Source organism: Rhamphochromis sp. 'chilingali' (assembly GCF_963969265.1).
Source record: "Rhamphochromis sp. 'chilingali' genome assembly, chromosome: 15".
NCBI lineage: Eukaryota > Metazoa > Chordata > Actinopteri > Cichliformes > Cichlidae > Rhamphochromis > Rhamphochromis sp. 'chilingali'.
This window is the reverse complement of record NC_137942.1, coordinates 15,463,374-15,483,017: the sequence shown is the minus strand read 5'-3', so window position 1 is coordinate 15,483,017 and position 19,644 is coordinate 15,463,374. Positions and strand designations below refer to the sequence as shown.

General features: G+C 36.7%; 1 protein-coding gene across 1 annotated transcript; it reads right to left on the bottom strand.

Annotated features, from left to right (window-relative positions):
• Positions 1–5,160: 5,160 nt before the first annotated feature.
• LOC308411161 (nuclear GTPase SLIP-GC-like) lies at positions 5,161–18,562 on the bottom strand. Its single transcript, XM_080904934.1, has 23 exons — positions 18,100–18,562; positions 16,428–16,492; positions 16,248–16,329; positions 15,529–15,641; positions 14,892–14,936; positions 14,780–14,809; positions 14,677–14,701; positions 14,401–14,490; positions 12,146–12,233; positions 11,382–11,598; positions 11,069–11,290; positions 10,031–10,237; positions 9,765–9,940; positions 8,528–8,621; positions 8,360–8,447; positions 8,110–8,231; positions 7,689–7,862; positions 7,446–7,600; positions 7,217–7,334; positions 7,034–7,142; positions 6,786–6,916; positions 6,496–6,577; positions 5,161–6,298 (listed from the first exon to the last, which is right to left on the bottom strand). The coding sequence occupies exons 3-23, from the start codon at positions 16,312–16,314 to the stop codon at positions 6,213–6,215; spliced, it is 2,439 nt and encodes an 812-aa protein (XP_080761060.1). The 5' UTR covers positions 16,315–16,329; positions 16,428–16,492; positions 18,100–18,562; the 3' UTR covers positions 5,161–6,212.
• Between the last annotated feature and the right edge of the window lie 1,082 nt (positions 18,563–19,644).

Genomic DNA, 19,644 nt, shown 5'->3' with positions numbered 1-19,644 from the left:
AGCCTTCGTCGTGCTGCTCAGGTTGCCTAGTACGGTGGCCCCTAGAGACAAAACACGTACAAACTCCAAAACACTTGCAAAATCCAAAACACTTGCAAAATCCAAAACACTTGCAAAATCCAAAACAGAGAATGTGATGATTCTCTGTTTTGATTAAAACACTTTAGTCTCACTTGCAAACAGTGAGACTAAAGTCATCTCACTGTGGTAATGTAAATATAATATGGCCAATATTATAGTATTGTCAGATTATTATGATATATATATATATATATATATATATATATATATATATATATATATATATATATATATATATATATATATATATATATATATCACAGTGAGATGACTTTAGTCTCATGAACAACAAGAGCTAACTGTTATTTACTAACTACTCTTGAAATGAAATGAAGCCCAACTATCATGTTTTACAGTCCTGTGGTCTCAGCCTCAGCCTCAGATACTCAACTAATCAAAGTGATGTCATGACAACAATGAATGACCAACAAAACATTTTTTTCTCCTTCATTTATGTCACACAATCTCGCGTTTCTCGCGGTTAGTATAATGGTTGCTAAGATAAGACTTTATTGATCTCACAACGGGGAAATTTTTGCGTCACCTCAGCTCAGGTACAGATATCAGAAGGAAATACAAAAATACAAATAAGTACAATCAATGAAAAAAAGTAAGATAATACACTATATACAATGGTAGCATACACAGTATATGATTATGGATATAGTTGGAAATATGGAAGACATAAACTATATAGCTTGATATAGCTATTATCAGGTTGCTAGGCAACCTGAACAGCGTGACGAAGGCTAGACCGTCCCATTTCACAAGCCTCTCACTTCCGCACTTCTCCTACTTATAGTACGCACCGTACGTAGTACGCGGAGTGTGCGTAGTGCGCGTACTTCAAGCGTGCAGACCCTGAATTGGGACACAGCCTCCTATACCTGTAACAGCTCGAGAAGGCAGGTAACGAAGACCCGGAAGCGAGTAAGGGATGCTTAGATGGAAGCTACGATTGAACACAGGACATCTATTTGCCTGATTTCAGTGACATCGTACCAGTATTTTTATTCTCACATAATCCCGCTTTCTTTATTTTTTTTGCTCCATGTTGAACATTAGATAGATAGATAGATAGATAGATAGATAGATAGATAGATAGATAGATAGATAGATAGATAGATAGAATATCCTCTACAGTATCCAATCCAATTATACAGTTATTGCTATTATTGTTACTACAAAAAAGAAGATTCAAAATAATTTTAAAATATCAGTTGTCATGTCACAAGTGGCACTTTTCTGTGAAATTCTATATGAAACATTTGCACTGAATCTTCTCTTACAGTGACACCTGTTAGCTGTTAATGAGTAGTTAAAGCAACATTAATGCTAATCTGGTGAAAGGGGTAATCTTTGGAGATGTTTTACACAAGTAAGTTATAAATGCATCAGAATACTTGAGTTTATTTTTGTTCATGATTCACTTCAATTAAATTCCAATTTAATTGAATTTATTTAGCGCTAAATCATGACGATAATTGCCTTATGCGCTTTATATTGTAAGGTAAAGAAACTACAACAATGCAACAATGCAAACAGAGAAAAACCCCAAAACCATGTGACACATATGAGCTCCAGCAGAACCAGACTCAGGGAGAGATGGCCATCTTCCACAACTGGTTGTGGTAAGAGGATGAAGATAACACAAAGACATGCTGTGGAAGAAAACCATAGATTGATAGATGTTGAAAGAGTAATGTATAAACAGATTATAGGTTTTAAAGCTAATCTTGATAGAGATATTGTCTGTCTGAATCCAAATTGGGAGCAGTGTTACACCCCGGCCTAGGCAACCGGCGTGCAACGCAGGAAAATAAAAATAAGGAGAAAACACACGAAAAAACCCCCCACTAAGGCTCTCCACCAAAATCCCAAAACGAAAGTATTGACAAAACCCATTTACAGCTATTTACAACACGGGGGAGATCGCGACCATGACATACTGAAACACAAGGCTTAAATACATAGGAGCAATCAGGGAATGGACTACAGGAGGGAAACACAGCTGGGGCAAATTAGACCTGACGAGACAAGGAAACATAAACTGAACACATTAAGATAACACAGACTTTCAACGTAAAGCAGGAAATACATGACAGTCACGCAAAAAACAAAACACTGACAACACCGAAACGTAACATTTCCCCCCACCCATAAATCAAACATGTAACCCCAAGTGAAAAGTTTGATCTAGACAGACGAAGCCGATGAAGGCTGGAGCGGTCCCACGGACCCTCCAGCAGACGACGAAGGCTGGAGCGGTCCCTCGGACCCTCCAGCGAAGGCGGATGAAGGCTGGAGCGGTCCCTCGGACCCTCCAGCGGAGACGGATGGCTGAAGCGAAGGCAGACGAAGCTGATGAAGGCTGGAGCGGTCCCACTGACCCTCCAGCAGACGACGAAGGCTGGAGCGGTCCCTCGGACCCTCCAGCGAAGGCGGATGAAGGCTGGAGCGGTCCCATGGACCCTCCAGCGACGACAAAGGCTGGGGCGGTCCCTCGGACCCTCCAGCGAAGGCGGATGAAGGCTGGAGCGGTCCCACGGACCCTCCAGCGACGACAAAGGCTGGGGCGGTAGATACCATATTTCTAAGATTTTTAGGGCCGGGTACAATAATCTCAAGCACGGCGTAAAGTGTAAAGATAAATGTCGTCATGATAAATAGAAACTAAAACTATGGCAAATAAAAACTATGATCAAGCCATTTGCATCATATTCATTTGCAGATCATTTAAGGCTAATTGAAATATTGTATTCAGGAGGAACACCTTCCTCCCTTCTGCTATTACTTTACTATATACACAGTCCCAACAAAAACAAACATTACATCATGTGACAACACGGGACAGACGTGGGAGGCATAAGATAAGATAAGATAAGATAAGATAAGATAAGATAGAACTTTATTAATCCCTTGGGTGGGTTCCTCTGGGAAATTCGATTTCCAAAAAGCACAGCACCGACAGAAGTTACAGTTACAGAATATTTTATATATATATATAAATACAGAGACAAATATAAATAAAATATACGAAGGGGATAAATAGAATAAATAGGAATAAAAATAAAAATACAAGTGAATTGCACATTTCAAGTATTGAGGTCTACTGCACCATTGACTATTTACAAAAAGTATTGCACAAGGTATTGTACAGTGAGGTGAAGAGGCACTACAGCTTAGTTGTTCCCCCCTCCTTTGTCCTCCTGTTTCCCCTCCCTCTCCCCTCCAGAGAGGAGTTAAACAGTTTGATGGCGTGTGGGACAAAGGAGTTTTTAAGTCTGTTAGTTCTTGTCTTGGGGAGAAGCAACCTGTCACTGAACAGACTCTTCTGATTGTTTATGGCCGTGTGCAGAGGATGCCCAGCATTGTTCATAATGTCCAGCAGCTTTTTTAGTGTCCTTTTCTCTGCCACTGTCACCAGAGTGTCCAGCTTCATGCCGACCACAGAGCTAGCCTTCCTGATCAGCATGGCAGGATAATAAGGACAAGAGCAAGTAACCAATAATGATGACATATATGGAAGACCAGAACAGTCACATGCATCGAAATAGACAATGCTGTGTTGAAATAATTAATTGTATAATGAAATGTGCATTTGTAAATTCATTTTTAAAAACAAAATTGTAATTATTTTATTTATTTAAAAATTAAATAGGTAATTTCTTATTTAATAATTTAATTTAAAACAAAAACACTATTTAGAAATCAATCTTTCAAAATGAATTGTTAAACCATTAATAAAGACATCAAATTTTTTTTAACTCTCAATAAAAACCTCATTTCAAAAACTATTTTTGGAATCCAGATGACAAAACATCTTTCAAAATCTTTAAGTAACAATTTAAAAAAGAGAAATAAGTAAATGATGAATTCAAATTTTAAGGTTTTTAATTGAGAAATTTTTGGCCCTTAATGCCCACTCACATCCTGCCCCATAGGGTGGGGCTTGATTTTACAATAAGTTCACCTGAAACCTTGGTTGATTGTGATCCACACCTGTTTTCACACCTGTCTCTTGTGATTACGTAGAGGATCATTAGGGGGTCCATTGTCCCTCTTGGGGGGGGGGGGGGGGGACACTCCCATGGGGCTTAAATCTGGGACTCTCCACCATTTGACCTTATCAATCAATACTTTATTTATAAAGCACATTTAAAGACCAGAGGTACTGTACACCAAAGTGCTTCTCAATAGTTAAATATGAAATAAAATTAATTACATGTGAGTACGATAGTAGAGTACAAATACATTGCCAGAAAAAAAAAAAAAGCACTAATTAACCCGGGAGTACTATGTTAAAAGAAATATTTCACTCCTGGTGTAAAAGTTAGGTAAAATCAACACAGAAATATCAACTGGAAAAAAAACAGTAACACAATAGGTTAAAATTACACACAAATGTAACAAAAGCACAAAGTGTACATCCGATAAATCACTAACTAATCGAAAATGCAAGATCAAATAAATAACCTTTCAATCGTGTTTTAAAAGACTGAATAGATTCCGACGTGTGAATATCAGCTGGAAAACTGTTCCAGAGTTTAGGTGCAGCAATGGCAAAGGCACGATCCCCTCTGGTTTTCAGCTGGGACCAAGGTTGCACCAAGAGCATTTGACTCAATGATCGAAGTGCTCTCCTAGGAGTATACAGGCTGAGAAGTTCAGTTAAATAGCATGGCGCAATATTATTTATGATTTTGAATGTAAGCAATAAAATCTTAAAATTAATCCGATATTTGATGGGCAGCCAATGTAGGTCAGCAAGGATCAAGGTAAAAGAATCAAATCTTCTAGTACCAGTTAAAAGGCGTACCGCTGCATTTTGGACAAGTTGTAGTTTATGTAGAAGGACAGATTGGAAGCCCGGGTAAAGGGAGTTGCAGTAGTCTAATCTTGAAGTACGAAGGCATGGATAAGTTATGACTGAAGAAGCTTCTCGGATGAGAGGTAAAACGTCTTCAAGCAACTTAGAAAAGTCCAGACGGTTTTCTTTCCAAGCACCTTAGACAACAAAGAAGGGAATTCCACACAAATAATTTTACCATATTCATTTATTAAGCACAGTGGTAAAGAAAAAAAAGCAACAACAACTGTGTGCTTACCTATAACCTACCTACAAGTGACTGAAACTAGAAAAAACGGAAAAGCCACAAAAGGGGAAAAAAACAACAGCAAGAAAAAATAAATAACTAAATAAATAAATAAATTGGGTGCCAGAAAAGCCTCAGCCTTCTTAGAGGAGGGGGAGGGTGGCTGCCATCGTAAAATTATATCACCTTACATAGGTTCCCAAACAGGTGAACTACTTTTCTCATAATGGATGGGAGGAGCCACTAATGATGGTCTGAACAAAAAGGAAATAAAAACAGGCCCACCAAACGATAACACGACTTAAGGCCTCACAGGATGTAAAACGCATTTTTCATCATAGACCACATACAGCTCACTTCTATCACAGATGGGTCAAACCATAGAAACTCCAATTTCTGTCAATGTAAAGATGTTTAAATACACATGTATACAATGTTATAGTGATTTCATATTTCCAAAAACTGTAATGCAATGGGTTTTTGTATGTTTGTTTTGTTATGGAGCAGGATTGTTTAGTAAGTTTGGATCCTAAAACTTAAAAAAAAAAAAAAGTCAAGAACCAAAGAGGAAATATATTTTTCTTAACACAGGACTAAGGAACACCAAGGGAGAAATTAAGCTGTAAACCAACAAGACAACATGACTAAATGAGAGGAAGAATACAAGAAATAATCTAAACATTACACAACTCTATAATGTCATGTAATGATTTAATATGAAAAACTGTAACACAGGGTAAGCAGATCAAGCACATAAAAAATATATTCTCAAGCTTTTTAAACAGTATCAGTCAAAATGCATAAATAGTTTTACTTAACTACTGAACAATGACAAATGGAAGATATGAATTATTTACATCTTAATATTGCTTTTAACAATCCTCACACTACACGAGTCCCTAAAATGGACTAATTGCAGCCTCTAAGATGATCAGCATATGTACTTAAAACAAATTTTAACATTTTTAAAGACAAAAAACATTGACATTTTTTAAATTAAAAACATTAATTTAATTCAGTTGATAACATTAGGATTTACAGAGTTAGTGGTATTTCATTATCTGGAGTGCCTACAAGTTGATCATAATATTTCTTCACCATCTCAAGCTCTGTTGAAACATCTGAAAAACAAAACATTTTTTGAATTGTTTCCCCCCAGAGTGACACACATATGTGTGAATGAGTAATCAGTTATTTATTCATTTTTTTTTAAAGATAAATATATAGACACCCCTGCAAGACTGCAAAGATAAAGAGGGAAGGGAAACATCATCAAACAATTTGAACCAATGTAATTACAGAAAACTGTCCTGTTTACCTGGGAGTAAGCACTCTCCAGCTTTGAATGAAAGTCCAATTGATTCCTTCATAGTTTTCTCCAGAGTCCCCAAGACGTATACCTAATTTAAAAATTTAAAGTTTTTCATCACTTACCAAAGACTAGGATATTGTGTTAAAGTTGTATTTAGAAGGTTCTCAGACTGGATGAAAAATATAAATGGAGACAACCATTTCTGTATAAGGCTAATCCAGTTAAATACAGAAAAAGGCTTCAGGTGAGTTATGAGAAAATATGTTCATCATAATTCTTTATAAAACATGACAAACCATCAAATCATGCAACTTCTCCAACATGGTGTTTTTTGCCTGCTCAAACATGTCCTTCTTTGAGTGCACATGGTTCTCAATAGTCTCCCTCATGTTGTACAGTGTGTCTTCTCCTGTAAATGCTAAAGCCTCTAAAAAAAAGAAAAAAAAAGAAAAGAAAACTCTTCATACTTTTTATGCCGATTAATTCTAAAAAAAAAAAAATCTGTTTTACTGCCAAGTTGTGAATCTCTGATTTTATTTCTTACCGCAATAGCCTTCTTCCATAATGTACTCAATTGTCTCTGTCAGACTGCTGTAGACATTTTTCTTCTGTTTCTGGATGACTCTGCTCAGTCTTGCCTTAATATTTTCTTCCTTACAGACAAACATGAAATAAGGATGAACTTTACCATCAGTCCATTGATAGACAGTAAAGTTTCACTTCTTACCTCTGTCTTGAGAAATCTGAGTTGCAGTTCAGTATTTTGGTACTTTTCAATCAGAGAATCAGTGTCAAGTGAAAATGTCTTGATGACTCCACTGAATGCTCCACAAGTTACTTCATTTCTAAAACATGTAAACATTGTAGATCATAATGGCTTAACTGGCAAGTTTATATGTTATGAATTACATATCTCGAATGATATCATGTGACTGTTTAGAACATGTTTTAATTACGGGAAGGTCTTTCTGAATTCTGCACCAATGCTGTCAATCAGACAGGAAGCCAACTTCATATTAAGGTTAATTTGTTTCCCTTTTTTTGGTTTGTAGATGCCACCATTCTCAACGACACACTTCAGTAAATTGTAAAAAGCACCACCATTCTTTCCCTGAAACACAAAAGTAAACTCAGAATTATTGCATTTTACATTGTCATGTAAAATCTGTATGTATTTTAACTATGCTTAAACTACATACATCATACAAGAAGTTCTTGAGTTTTTCTCCATATGAACGTTTGGATTTCTCAACACCATCATCAAGACATTTTTTTAAAGCCGTATAGGCGTCTTCCATTTCTTTTCTGACATTATCAAGTTGGAGGCTCATGTTTATCTCAAGTTCTTCACACACCTCGCCTTTTTTACTCTTCTGAAAAATATTTTTATTAGTAAAACCATAAAAACTACTTGTTGTTGTTTCTTAATGAAATTCAGTTGGTTTAAAAAGTCACTCTCCTGTAATACGGACCTAAGAAGCAAAATAGAACAGCAAAACTACACGAATCAATCAAATAACTCATAAATTAGTAACAAAAACCAATAAAAGAAACACAAAGACATATGAGAAATCCAAACATTTAAGAGAATATTATTTTGTATCTCTTACTTGACCTTACCACTCCTCTGGAGTTGGCGCCTTGAATCAAAGACAGAATCCCGTGAGCTCCCTTCACATAGTTTACTGTCTCTGAGTGACAGTCATTGAGATCTTGCAAAAATCTCTGAAGTTTGGTTATTTCTGTTTCAAGGACATACATGCATAGTTTAATTAAAATTAAACAATTCTTCTTTCAATCAAAGCAAACTGAAAAAACATTAGCATTCTAGCTATGCATGTTATGTTTACATAAAGGGGACTTCACCTACCAGTATCTTCTGGACTTAAGTAGTTTTCTTTTAGGAACTCTTTGGAGCTCACTGTGAACACTTTGAAAGTGTCATCAGTGAAGTGTTTCTAGGGAAAAATGTGATTTCAATTTAATGTAAATGTGGAGAGTCTTTGCATTAGACTTTCTGTCAGACTATAAAATTCACCTTAATCTTGCTTTGCTTGTTGAATTCTATCTTTATTGCATCTTTGGCTTGCACATTTCTTTCAGTTAGTAGATCATGGAAATCAGCTGACGAACTAAAAAGGGGGGGGGGGGGGGGGGTAACACACACACACAGACACAAAGAAATATACTTGTCTCAATGGCAATAATCCACCAACAGACTAATGAGGTACCTTCCTTAAGACTGTAATGGATATTTGAGAAAAAAGTGATACAAATCAAGAATGTTTGTGATAATGGAATATAAGTGACAGGAAGACAGTGGGGGAAACAGGAAGTCTACTTCAGAGTCGGAAGCTCCTGCAGAGTTAAGTTGACGGTGAATATCTGAGATTTTACGGGTGAAAAAAGAGATAAGAGAATTACAAAAGTCAGCAGAATACATATGGGAGGAGAATATGTCTGGAGTTTTTGTAATTTTACTGAACAATGAAAAGAGAGACCTGGAGTTACCTTCATTAGAACCGACTAAACCAAAGTAGTATGCGGATTTGGCTCAAACAATGCAGTACTTATAGAACAAAACATGATCATTATACATTTCTTTATGTATAGCAAGTCCAGTTTTCTTGAATAGACGTTCGAGTTGGCGTCCTTTAGCTTTAAGATGACGCAGGTTGGGGGTAAACCATGGTGCTGAATGGGAAAATGAGACAGTTCGATGTTTAAGTGGAGCAAATATGTTACGAAGGTTAAGAAGGTTGACATTATAATGAGAAACAAGTTCATGAGGGGTTGAGGAGCTGTGAATAGACGGAAGGCCATGGATGGCAGATCTCTCTGGAAAGAGGGATTTTGTCATTGTCCATATGAATATTGAAGTAGTCAAGAAGTCACTTGGATAAGTGATGAAATATTTCTCCCACAAAACGCTACATCCAGATGAACAGATTCAACTTTTGGAGACATGATCTAGATGGATTATGATTTGTTCGGAAGTTTCCTATAATCTCATAGATTTTGTACCCATACATAAAGCTGCCTTGCCTGTGTCACTCTCAAATAACTCAATTTCCTTCTGACCAGGCAATTCTCTTTTCATTACTCAGTGCACCTTATTTAGTAAACTTTATAAAATTGTCTCAGCATCTGAGACTCCTTTTGACCTAAATGTTCTGCATTAATAAAGCCAAACCCTTTGCTTTACTCTTTGTCTGGCCTGGGTTTATCTTCTATGGAAACACCCTGCGGTTGATCAGCATGGGAAATTTACTTACAGATCATCTGAGTCATCCAGAAGATCAGACTTGGTGCAAATAAAGTGAATTTGCTGACATTCGCCACCATTTCCAATCAGACTACTGACACTGTCCAGGATCTCCCAGGCCTCTTTCTCTGATGTTGCACGATTAATTTCAGTCACAATCCACACAGTAGAACAATTTCCAAGTATCTGAAGGAGAATAACATGTCTCAATGCTTCATCAAAAGATGACATTACTGTTTGCACATAATAAAGCAAAGAGCAGTAAATGTGAATTACCCCTTTCCACATCTGATCTCTGCTCTTGTTACGGTCGCCATTTCCAGGAAGGTCCACAAGTGTGACATGCTGGAGAAAAGGATTGTTTGGCAACCTGACAGTCACACACTTCACCAGTGGCCAAAACCACTTTTTTCCTTCATTACCTTCTTCTTGTTTTGAATCACTTCTTGTGTACTTGACACATTCTGCAGAGAGTTCTTCAGCCTGCAATAAATAACAAAAATAAAGCAATGCAAGACAGTTTAACTTCAATCCTACACTGTAAGTGTGTTACAGATTGCTTTAAAGAATTACAGTGCCATAAAAGATGACAAAAAAAAGCAATTAAATAGTCTCAGTAAAAGTTTGCATGAGTCATTAATTTTAGATTTAAATGTGATCAGCAGACCTGTTTTATATCCGTGTGGAATAGTTTTCTATAGGAGATTGCTGCAAAAAGTGCAGCCTTACCTAATGCCCACCCTACTGTTACTCATTTTATATTAAGACTTAAAATCTAGTTGGTATGGTGAGTAACCTTCAGTAACAGTAATAAATCACTGTGTTGCACATAGTGAAATCACCCAAGAATCAAACTGTTAAATGGTGTAATTTAACCCTTAGATACTGTTCAGATCAAAAGTCACATTTAACAGCAGTAAAATCTTGAAATTTTCCTAAAATGACACAAACACACACACACACACACTACTTGAATTTTGAACCAACTTTTCAAATATAAACAGTGTTTAAAATGACTGATCCATCCATTCATTCTCTTCAACTTTCTAATTTAGGGTCACAAGGGGGGCTGCAACCTGTCCAGTTGCCATATGGAGACAGTTGGGGTATACCTGGGACAGGTTGCCTGTCTGTCACAGGCCTAAAAAGAAAATATGTCTGAAAATGACAGATAATATAACAAAATAGAACAGATTAATTTTTCTTCTAAAGTTCCTAAATTACTGAAACCAAATACTATACTTAATAACAGCAAATTTATACAATTTTAACACATCACACTTCCTGTTTAGTAATAGAGCGGTGATGTCTTACTGATTCACATGTCAAAATCTTCCTCCTGCTTTGGGGAAATTCTGGAATTTCTCTGAAATATTTTCCATCCATGAGATCTTCAGAGGACTTTCCTTTCCATTCTTCTCCATAGAGCGCTGAAAACTTTTCACTGATGTCATGATAGTCATTATCAACATCCATTTCACAGTCTTCATTATCCCCAAGAAATTGATGAGATGACCACAACTCATCTTTCCACTCCTTAAAAACAAAAATGCTTCTCAGTTTTATTAAAAGGGCCTAAACCCAGAAAAATAAGATATTATATTTCTGCAGCTAAAACTAATTTTACCTCTGGTGTGATGAACTCAATGTCTGCCTCATACTTAGAGCCTTGCATGTTAGCCTCCACTTTGATCATGACTGAGGTGCATGCACTGACACTTCCAGAAGGCAAAAGGTTCTTCTCTTCAATGATGGCATTTATCAGAGAACTCTTTCCAGCCCCAGTTTTACCAAAGACACCAACCAGCTCCCTCTTGTCTGTCTCCAAATCACTAATTTTTTTCCTGTTAAATGAGAGGAAGAGTTAAATTTTTACCTCAAATTTGTGGATACCAGAAACAGCAAATAAAAGTAGCTGTACTATACAGACTTACCAAAAATTCACAAGAATAAAAGTCTGGCAGAAGTAAATCGAATCCAAGTGAGACTAATTGTGATCCACACTAAAAGCATTGGAAGAATTCATTTTCTGTTTAAACCTGTCTGTCAGCAATACAACTTTAAAGTAACTAATAAAGTAAGTAATAGTAAAAATACTTCACCAGTCAAGAAATACATTGGTGAATACTAGCACAAAATGTAGGTTCATGTAGGCTCAGCAAAAAGAAAACTGTTATTTCTTGTAATGAACATCCCCCAACAATGAAAGACAGCTCATGTGCTCCCAAACAATGGAGGTTTTGAGTCTTACAAATCAAATAAGGAATGAATGTCCATGTTACTATGATTATTTATGATTCTAGAATCACTTGCTGGCAAACAAACAAACAAACATGGCTTTCTAACATGGCTATACAGACACAACAAAGAATACGGAAACTTAATACTCACTTCAGGAAAGCACTGAGCTTGTCTTTTTCGTGTAGTCTGGCATGGACGAATTTCATTATGTTTTTTACATCAGACAGCATGATTGCTTCTGTAAGCAAAGAAGTAAATAATTATTTAGCAGGAGCTATAAACCAGTGAAACCATCCCAATGATCCTTTCTCTGAGTCCTTTCTGAATGACCATCTCACCATATCACTAATTTCTCACTCCACTCTCACTTGTGAACAGGACCCAAAGACATATTTTACTCGAAGCAAAAGTGCTTTCCTGAGTGGCCACTCCATTCTTTTCTCACAGGATAAAATACCTTCTCGAATTCCAAAAACCCCAAATAGATTGGTTTGGAAAACTCCCGTGCAACCTCAAATATCTCTGACAGCATAAAATGATGGTACAGTGTTTTGTGATGACTACGAATGCTGCATTTTCATTCCTGACTCAAAAGGTTCATCTAATAGCTGGACTCTCCTCTGCACTGGCAGTTCGGAGTTTTTCGTTCAGCTACTGCCAGATCTACATTCCACTTGGCCTATCAGTAACTGCCAGCTGATTCTCGAGCCCCACAAGCTCAAAACCATGAGTGACAGGATTCCTCCCCAAACCTGATCCCTCCACCTTCAGTGCCCACCAGGGCTTGACTGGTAATCTGGCATACCAGACATTTGCCTGTTTTGCCAATGTGCTTTTAGACCAATGACTGCTGTGGACCATCCACACAAACACTGACAGCTGCCTATTCATTAATTAACTGCTATCATTAACTGACACTGTTTTACCCAATCAAATCGCTTAACACAACCAGGCCCTCTCCACCTTTGCTGTGCACTCACACACCTTGTAGAACAGAGTTTATTGTGGAAGAAGTGGTGAAAAGATGAACCTGAAAAGCTAAGAGAGAAAAAGAAAAAAAATCCACTTACAATAAATGCAACAAAATATGTCAAGGTAACTGACACGTTAGCAGCTGCGCCATCAACGGTGGTACCAACAACAACACCGACACCAACAAGTAACAAGCCCTCACATTCACAGGAGGCTGATGTTACTAGCATCAGCAAAGGAGAAGTACAGGAGGGACAGAAGTCCACAAAAGAGTGAGGAAGGGATGGAGAAAGGTGAAATTACCACGGTAAGAAAATAGATGAAAGGACATAATTCGGGAGAAATTCAAGGATTCCGGTAAAATGAATGGCTACTTTGATGATATGCCACCTAATCTCTAAACTGCGGCTTTTAATTGTCACATGTTACATTGCAGTGCAACTAAGATATGCTAACCAAACAACAGCTGTACATCTAGCATCTAGACTAATTATAAAACAACAAGTATCTCATTGTTCCAGCAACCAAGAGAAGTAACTGCTACCACAACTCAAGACTGATGCTGTATAACACAAATGCTATGGTATTGGTGGGACAGGTCACGTCAGGTCAGAGGGGATTTTATGATCACCAGATCTCACAGAGCTCCAAGAATAACAGGTGTATTCAAGGGATTGAGTACGAGAGCAGCTGAGCTTAAAGAAAATATTGTGGCTACGCTGAAAACCTGGATCCTCCATGGTTGATTACCAAGAGTATAAGACGTATCCTCTGACAGTCTACTAGAAGAAGTGCATGCCAAGGTCAAGGCAGCACAGAGGGAAGTTAGCCAATTATTAGAGCTGCAGAAAGGTGTGATGAAGAAAGGGATGCTTAAAAAGTATAGCAAGCTACCCATGCCCAAGGCCTTATAAACTGCTAGGCAAAGACTCATAGCCTTCACTAATCACCTGAAGAGGTACACCAGAGAAAGAGAGGCCAGGAGACAGTCAGGACCCATTAACCAACCCATGGGCTGGAACTGGGGAAATATGAGTAACTCGGCCCTGCCAACCACATCTCACTAAGCTACTGGAGTAGTTCAGCTCCTGCCAGTCTCAGCAAGAGTAACTCCGGTTTTGAACACTCCAGCCCCCTTCAAGATGACTGGTTCTGAGCTCATGGTGTCTTGTAGTAAGCCCAGCTAAGTCAGGCTCCTCGGCTCCAATGTTAGTCAATACAAAATGTAATACAAAGAGGAAAAATGTTTGAACATTATGTATCATGCTCATAATATGGGAACTTGGCAAAAACATTAAATATTTAATTATGGTATATGTGGCATGCGAGCCGTTGCCTCTTAAAAATTCTATTTTATTAACATACTTTTACACCAATAAACCAATGAAAAAAAATGCCATTTTTGTTAAATGGCATTGTTTATAGAGAAATACCCAAGTATGGTCTTGGTTGGGAGCTACGTTGTCGTTTAGCTGGTGGTTGCAACTTGCTGGACTCGTCTGGATGTTCAAACCTTCTCTTTCCTAATTGAATAAAAATAAAATAAAATAAAAATAAAAATGTACAAATAAATAATTTTAAATGGGATTTGCTCAGGAGTGAAATTTAATACTCAAACTGACTGGTATTATTCTGTCCAAGTGAAAACACTGTTGTCTTGAAAATACTGCTAATACTTGTAATATAGGTAATAAAGGCATACATCTTACCTTTATCACTTGTGGATGCCAAAACCTGGGGATCAATGTACATATTTAATGCATGAAAAATTATGTAATCAAATATAGGAATTTAATTATATATAAATCTTACCTGATCTATATCAGGTGCTTCTTTTTGCTCCTGTTAATAGTGCAAAGTAACTGAAACACTGTAATTGCTATTATTGATCTTGGCCATTTAAATGAAATTGTATTTAACTTACTTGAACAGACAAATTGACTGTTTCCTGATTTATGTTTTGTTCTTCCTAGTAAGAACAAAAAATTCCAGGTAAATAGTTTTGTGTTAATGTGTGTTTGCATATACTAATCCAATTCTAATATAAATTCACAGAAATTGAGATTTATCAGACCAAATATAACAATATGCAAAATAACTTTAGAAATAAACTGACTGAGAACCTTCACAGACAACTTTAGAAATACTAATTACATGCAGTACAATTACTTTTTAAAATTTATTTATTTATTTATTTCTGTGTCTGTCCCGTTTGGTTCTTTAGCTGTCAGAATTGTTGTCTGAAGGCCAACAAAGATACCCAACGGATTTACTTTACCAAGTGGATCATCACAGCTTTGCCGTATTGGTCCATTTGATCAACATTTGTTATTATTATTTATTTTATTTTCAGTTGTTACAGATGGGACAGACATGGTTAGGGGATAGGAAAGGCAGAAAGAAAGATAAAAGAAAAGAAAAACAGAATGGAAGAGGGACAGTGCGAAAGGGTACTTAAAAAGAAAAACAAAAATCTCGCTGATCACCTATTAAGAGAAAAAAAAAGAGAAAACAAGCAAAAAAAGAGAGCAGCATAATAAACACAACACAAGTACAATTACCTTTAACTGCTTTAATTTCTGCTTGAACGTTAATCTTGGTCCAACTTTTGGAATCAACTTATCAATGAGTTCATCATTAAGTTCATATAAACTTTCCTGTGTAATTTCTTCATCTGTAATTAAAAATTTAAATCTTAGTAATGCAGAAGTGCAAATCATTTTAAAATTACTACACATATGCATATGATGAAGGAGAGTTTAGTTATTGACACAGCTGTTAAAGTGTAATTTGCCCTCACAGGGGCAATTTAATACATTGGCTCTTTGAATTGAAGGCATGTCATTTGTGTTTTCTTTTATTAATTTATATTTTACTTTTCTCTGTTAAATTAACAACCTACAAGATGCTACAGAAAAGTAACTATCATAACTATTATCGAGATTTGTATAAAAATGTACCAATGTGTTGCCGTTGGTGCATATGTACTACTCCAGTACAGTAGGAAAATTACCTGCTTTGCTGCTCAACAAAGTTGCAGCATTTATGTCTACACTAACAGATTCTTTTTCAGTATTCATTGGCTACTCTCTTGCTACAAGTTGTTGCCGCAGTGGGTGGCTCCAAATGCTTCATTAGGCAATATGCTCTTCCTGATACAGACCCAAATCTCCAGCTGGAAACAATCCAGTGACCTTTTGCTTGCCAAATTGTCATGTTAAACATCACATTATTATTGTACAAAATCTGTGCTCATCAGTGATGCATAGGTATACCTTACCTTCAAATTTATCCATCCACTTTTGTAGATCCCATTCAGTCAGTTTGTTTCTCACAAAATCATCCATGACCACAAAGAAAAACTGAAAGATAAATTGTAATTTCTAATCAAACAACAAAATGGCTAGGAATAGGCAGATATATAAACAATACGTTTAGAGCAAAAGTTCAAATAGTTTACCTGCTATTGAAGATGCGGTAGAAAAGGTTCTTTCAGAGACGGTGAAGTCAGCCAGAAGGCATAGACTGGGAACAGTCAGGAACAAAAACAAAAAAGGAGAAGTCCAACAATAAGCAGAAGTTTTAAAAACAAAAGTCGATTAAGGTAAAAAAAAAAAAAAAAAAAGCAAAAAAGGAAGAGAAGGTAAGTAGAACAAAAGGTGGTGAGTGGAACCAGATCTGAACATAAACAGATGCTAGTCAGGGGATGAGTAAGGGTAAGTGCGAAAAGGTGGAAGAGCTAGTGTTATTGCAGAGGTGCCGGAAGTGGCTGGATGTTTGACTATAGGATCTTAGTGGACATGTAAAAATAAGGAGTGAGTGAAAGACTAAATATTGAAACACTGACATTTAGTTTTGTTTGAATGTGGGAAAAAACCCAGCTAGGAAAAATGTAAAAGGAATAACGTTGGTAAACAAATACATAAAGACAAAACAAAACTAACAGCAACTGTTAGGTATGACAAGCAAATGTGTTCTTTGAAAACACTCAGATTCTTTACCATTTTGTCAGAATGTCAACACAATTTTGATAAAACAGCACAAAAAGAGTCTGGGTTTACTTCCAAAGCTATGTTTAAAATAAAAATTTATATAAATAAACACCAAACTTAAAAAAAAAACAACTTTCCAAAAGGAAGTTCTCTGAAGAATAAACATAAATGACATGACGCAGATTTGTTCCATGTCTTCAGTATTTATGTATTTATGTTATTCATCTATGTTTATGTTATTTACAAGGTCAGAAAGGCTGCAGGAAGCAAGATTGATTGAATGAGTGATGAAACAGCATGGCAAGATTGTTTTCATAATGCATATACAATTTCGCCTAATACAAAACTTTCCAAAAGATGCAAGAATATATGCATTTACCAACAGTTTTGCTGTATCATAACTGGGTAAAACTTTAACCTTATTAAAACGGCCTTGATTAACTATGATGTGTTTTTGTCCTAAGTAACATTATCAGTGTTTTTAATGACACTGAAGGTAATCTATTCAGCAGCTGCACTGAATCCATGAAATAGTCACAGGTCAATATTAGTAAAGCTGCTACTTAAACCTGAGACTCAAAAAGACAAGATTTTGAGTTCCCCATCCCTGTCTTGCACACACACTATGGTGCAGTTTAAACCAGAGGTCCATAAATAATCAAGGCACATGGAAGGTCCCACCACTAAGGCATCCAGTCACTTCCACTTTATTGCATCAGCCCCTGATAAAAGGAAACAAGTTATTAATTTATATAAAATATTCATCTAAAAAAAAAAAGCCTCTGTGGTTAACCCTACTGCAGAAACACTGGTGCAGCTGCAGCTAGAAAACGGAGAGAGGGCCTATGTAACTACAGGGGTCCAACAAAGAATGGCCACGCATCATACTGATGTCTTCGGTAATTTATTTTTCTCTCTCTCTCACTCTTATTGTCTTCAGACACCATGAAAACTGAAGAAACACAAAGTTTACAACATAAATGCTTTGAGCTTATCAGTCTCTCATATCAGTGTCCATAAACAGTCTTGTGCAAGCAGAACAGAAAAAATGCATAATAATGGATATCACAAAAATGTCCTCTCATTACCAGTGTAGAACACATATGCAACATTATACAAACAATATACATGAAACCATACCATGTGCGCCTCTTGGACCACATGCAGAATAACATTAACGTTGAGGCTGTAGATGCATCTGTAGCCATGTATCCATGCTAGCTCCACAATGCCATGGTTGTGCTCTCAACCAAACTCTGGTCATGTGACAAACTCTACCTCATACAAACTTTACAGCACTTTACATATTTAACAAACCCATATTTTGTAATCACATATTTTAGAAATGTTTTTTTTTAAATTAATGTTAGACTTTTATCATCTTATCTTGTAAATAAATGAACTAAATTAAGCATGAATCTATCACAGAAACATGAAATAACCAACTTTATTTGAACTGTCTCAGGGACAGTTACAGCCTACTTCCAATGGTGTAACACAGTCCTGATCAAAAGTTTAAGACCACTTGAAAAATGGCACAAAAAAAAATCATATTTTGTATGGTTGGATCTTAACAAGGTTCCAACTGGAGCTCGAACATGCAAAAAGAAGAAATGGGAGTGAAACAAAACATTTTTAGAAGGTTATTGAAAACAACGCTTAAACTGAAACAGGCTGTTTTACAGTTGATCAAAAGTTTAGGACCACACCTCCAAAAAACCCAGTAAACACCCAAATAGAAGTGTTATTGTTGATCACTTCAAAAATTAATATTAATTGTTATATATTCAAACTGCTCGAAATGAATAATTCAATACATCAAAAACACATTAACAGGCTTCCATATGCTCTACATACGGCTTAAAGGCTATTCTAAAATCTTAAACCAGAGCAATGCACAAAGATCAAACGATCAAGATCAAATCACTGCCCAGACAGTTACTGAAATGGGAAGAATAAAATCCGAACGAAAGAAGGGAGAAAACAAAGCATAAAGGCAAAGCAGCAGCACTTCTGTAAGTGTAAGCCAGAGAAACAGTAGCGGCGCCACTGTAATGCTATCAGCCGCCCACCCACATGCTGTGAATGCACGGTAAAATTAGCATTTACAGTAAAAAGACGATTGTGACAGAAATAAAGCTAAGACCGTGAAAAATCAAAGTTACAAACGGCGTCTTCCAGTTCTCAGAATGGAGGTTTCTGCAGCTACGACCTATAAACACACCTGTTTACTGCGAAGTAAAATCATTAAATGCACAGAATTAAAACATACCAGCAATCGGTGGAGGGAAAACTTCAGAGGAAACAATCCGCAGGTGATCTATACAAAAACATGAGTAGCACCAATCAACAAAAATGTAACCAATTCAGTCGGAGGGAGCAGAAAAATTTACACGACTTCTACCTGTAACAGCTCCAGAAGGCAGGTGACGAAGACCCGGATGTATACAGCAACAGGTGAGCTAGTGAGGGATGCTTAGATGGAAGGGCGTCTAATTCGTGATATCGTACCAGTAGCTTTATTCTGAAATAATCCCCCTTCCTTTAATTTTGTGCCGGAGACTGACGAGGTACAACAGGTCCGGGGGTGGGGGGGATATAAACCACATATTTGTTTAATATTCACATTGACGGACATAACTTCAAGATTTGACGCAAAAGTAATGTCATCCAGAGTAATAGATA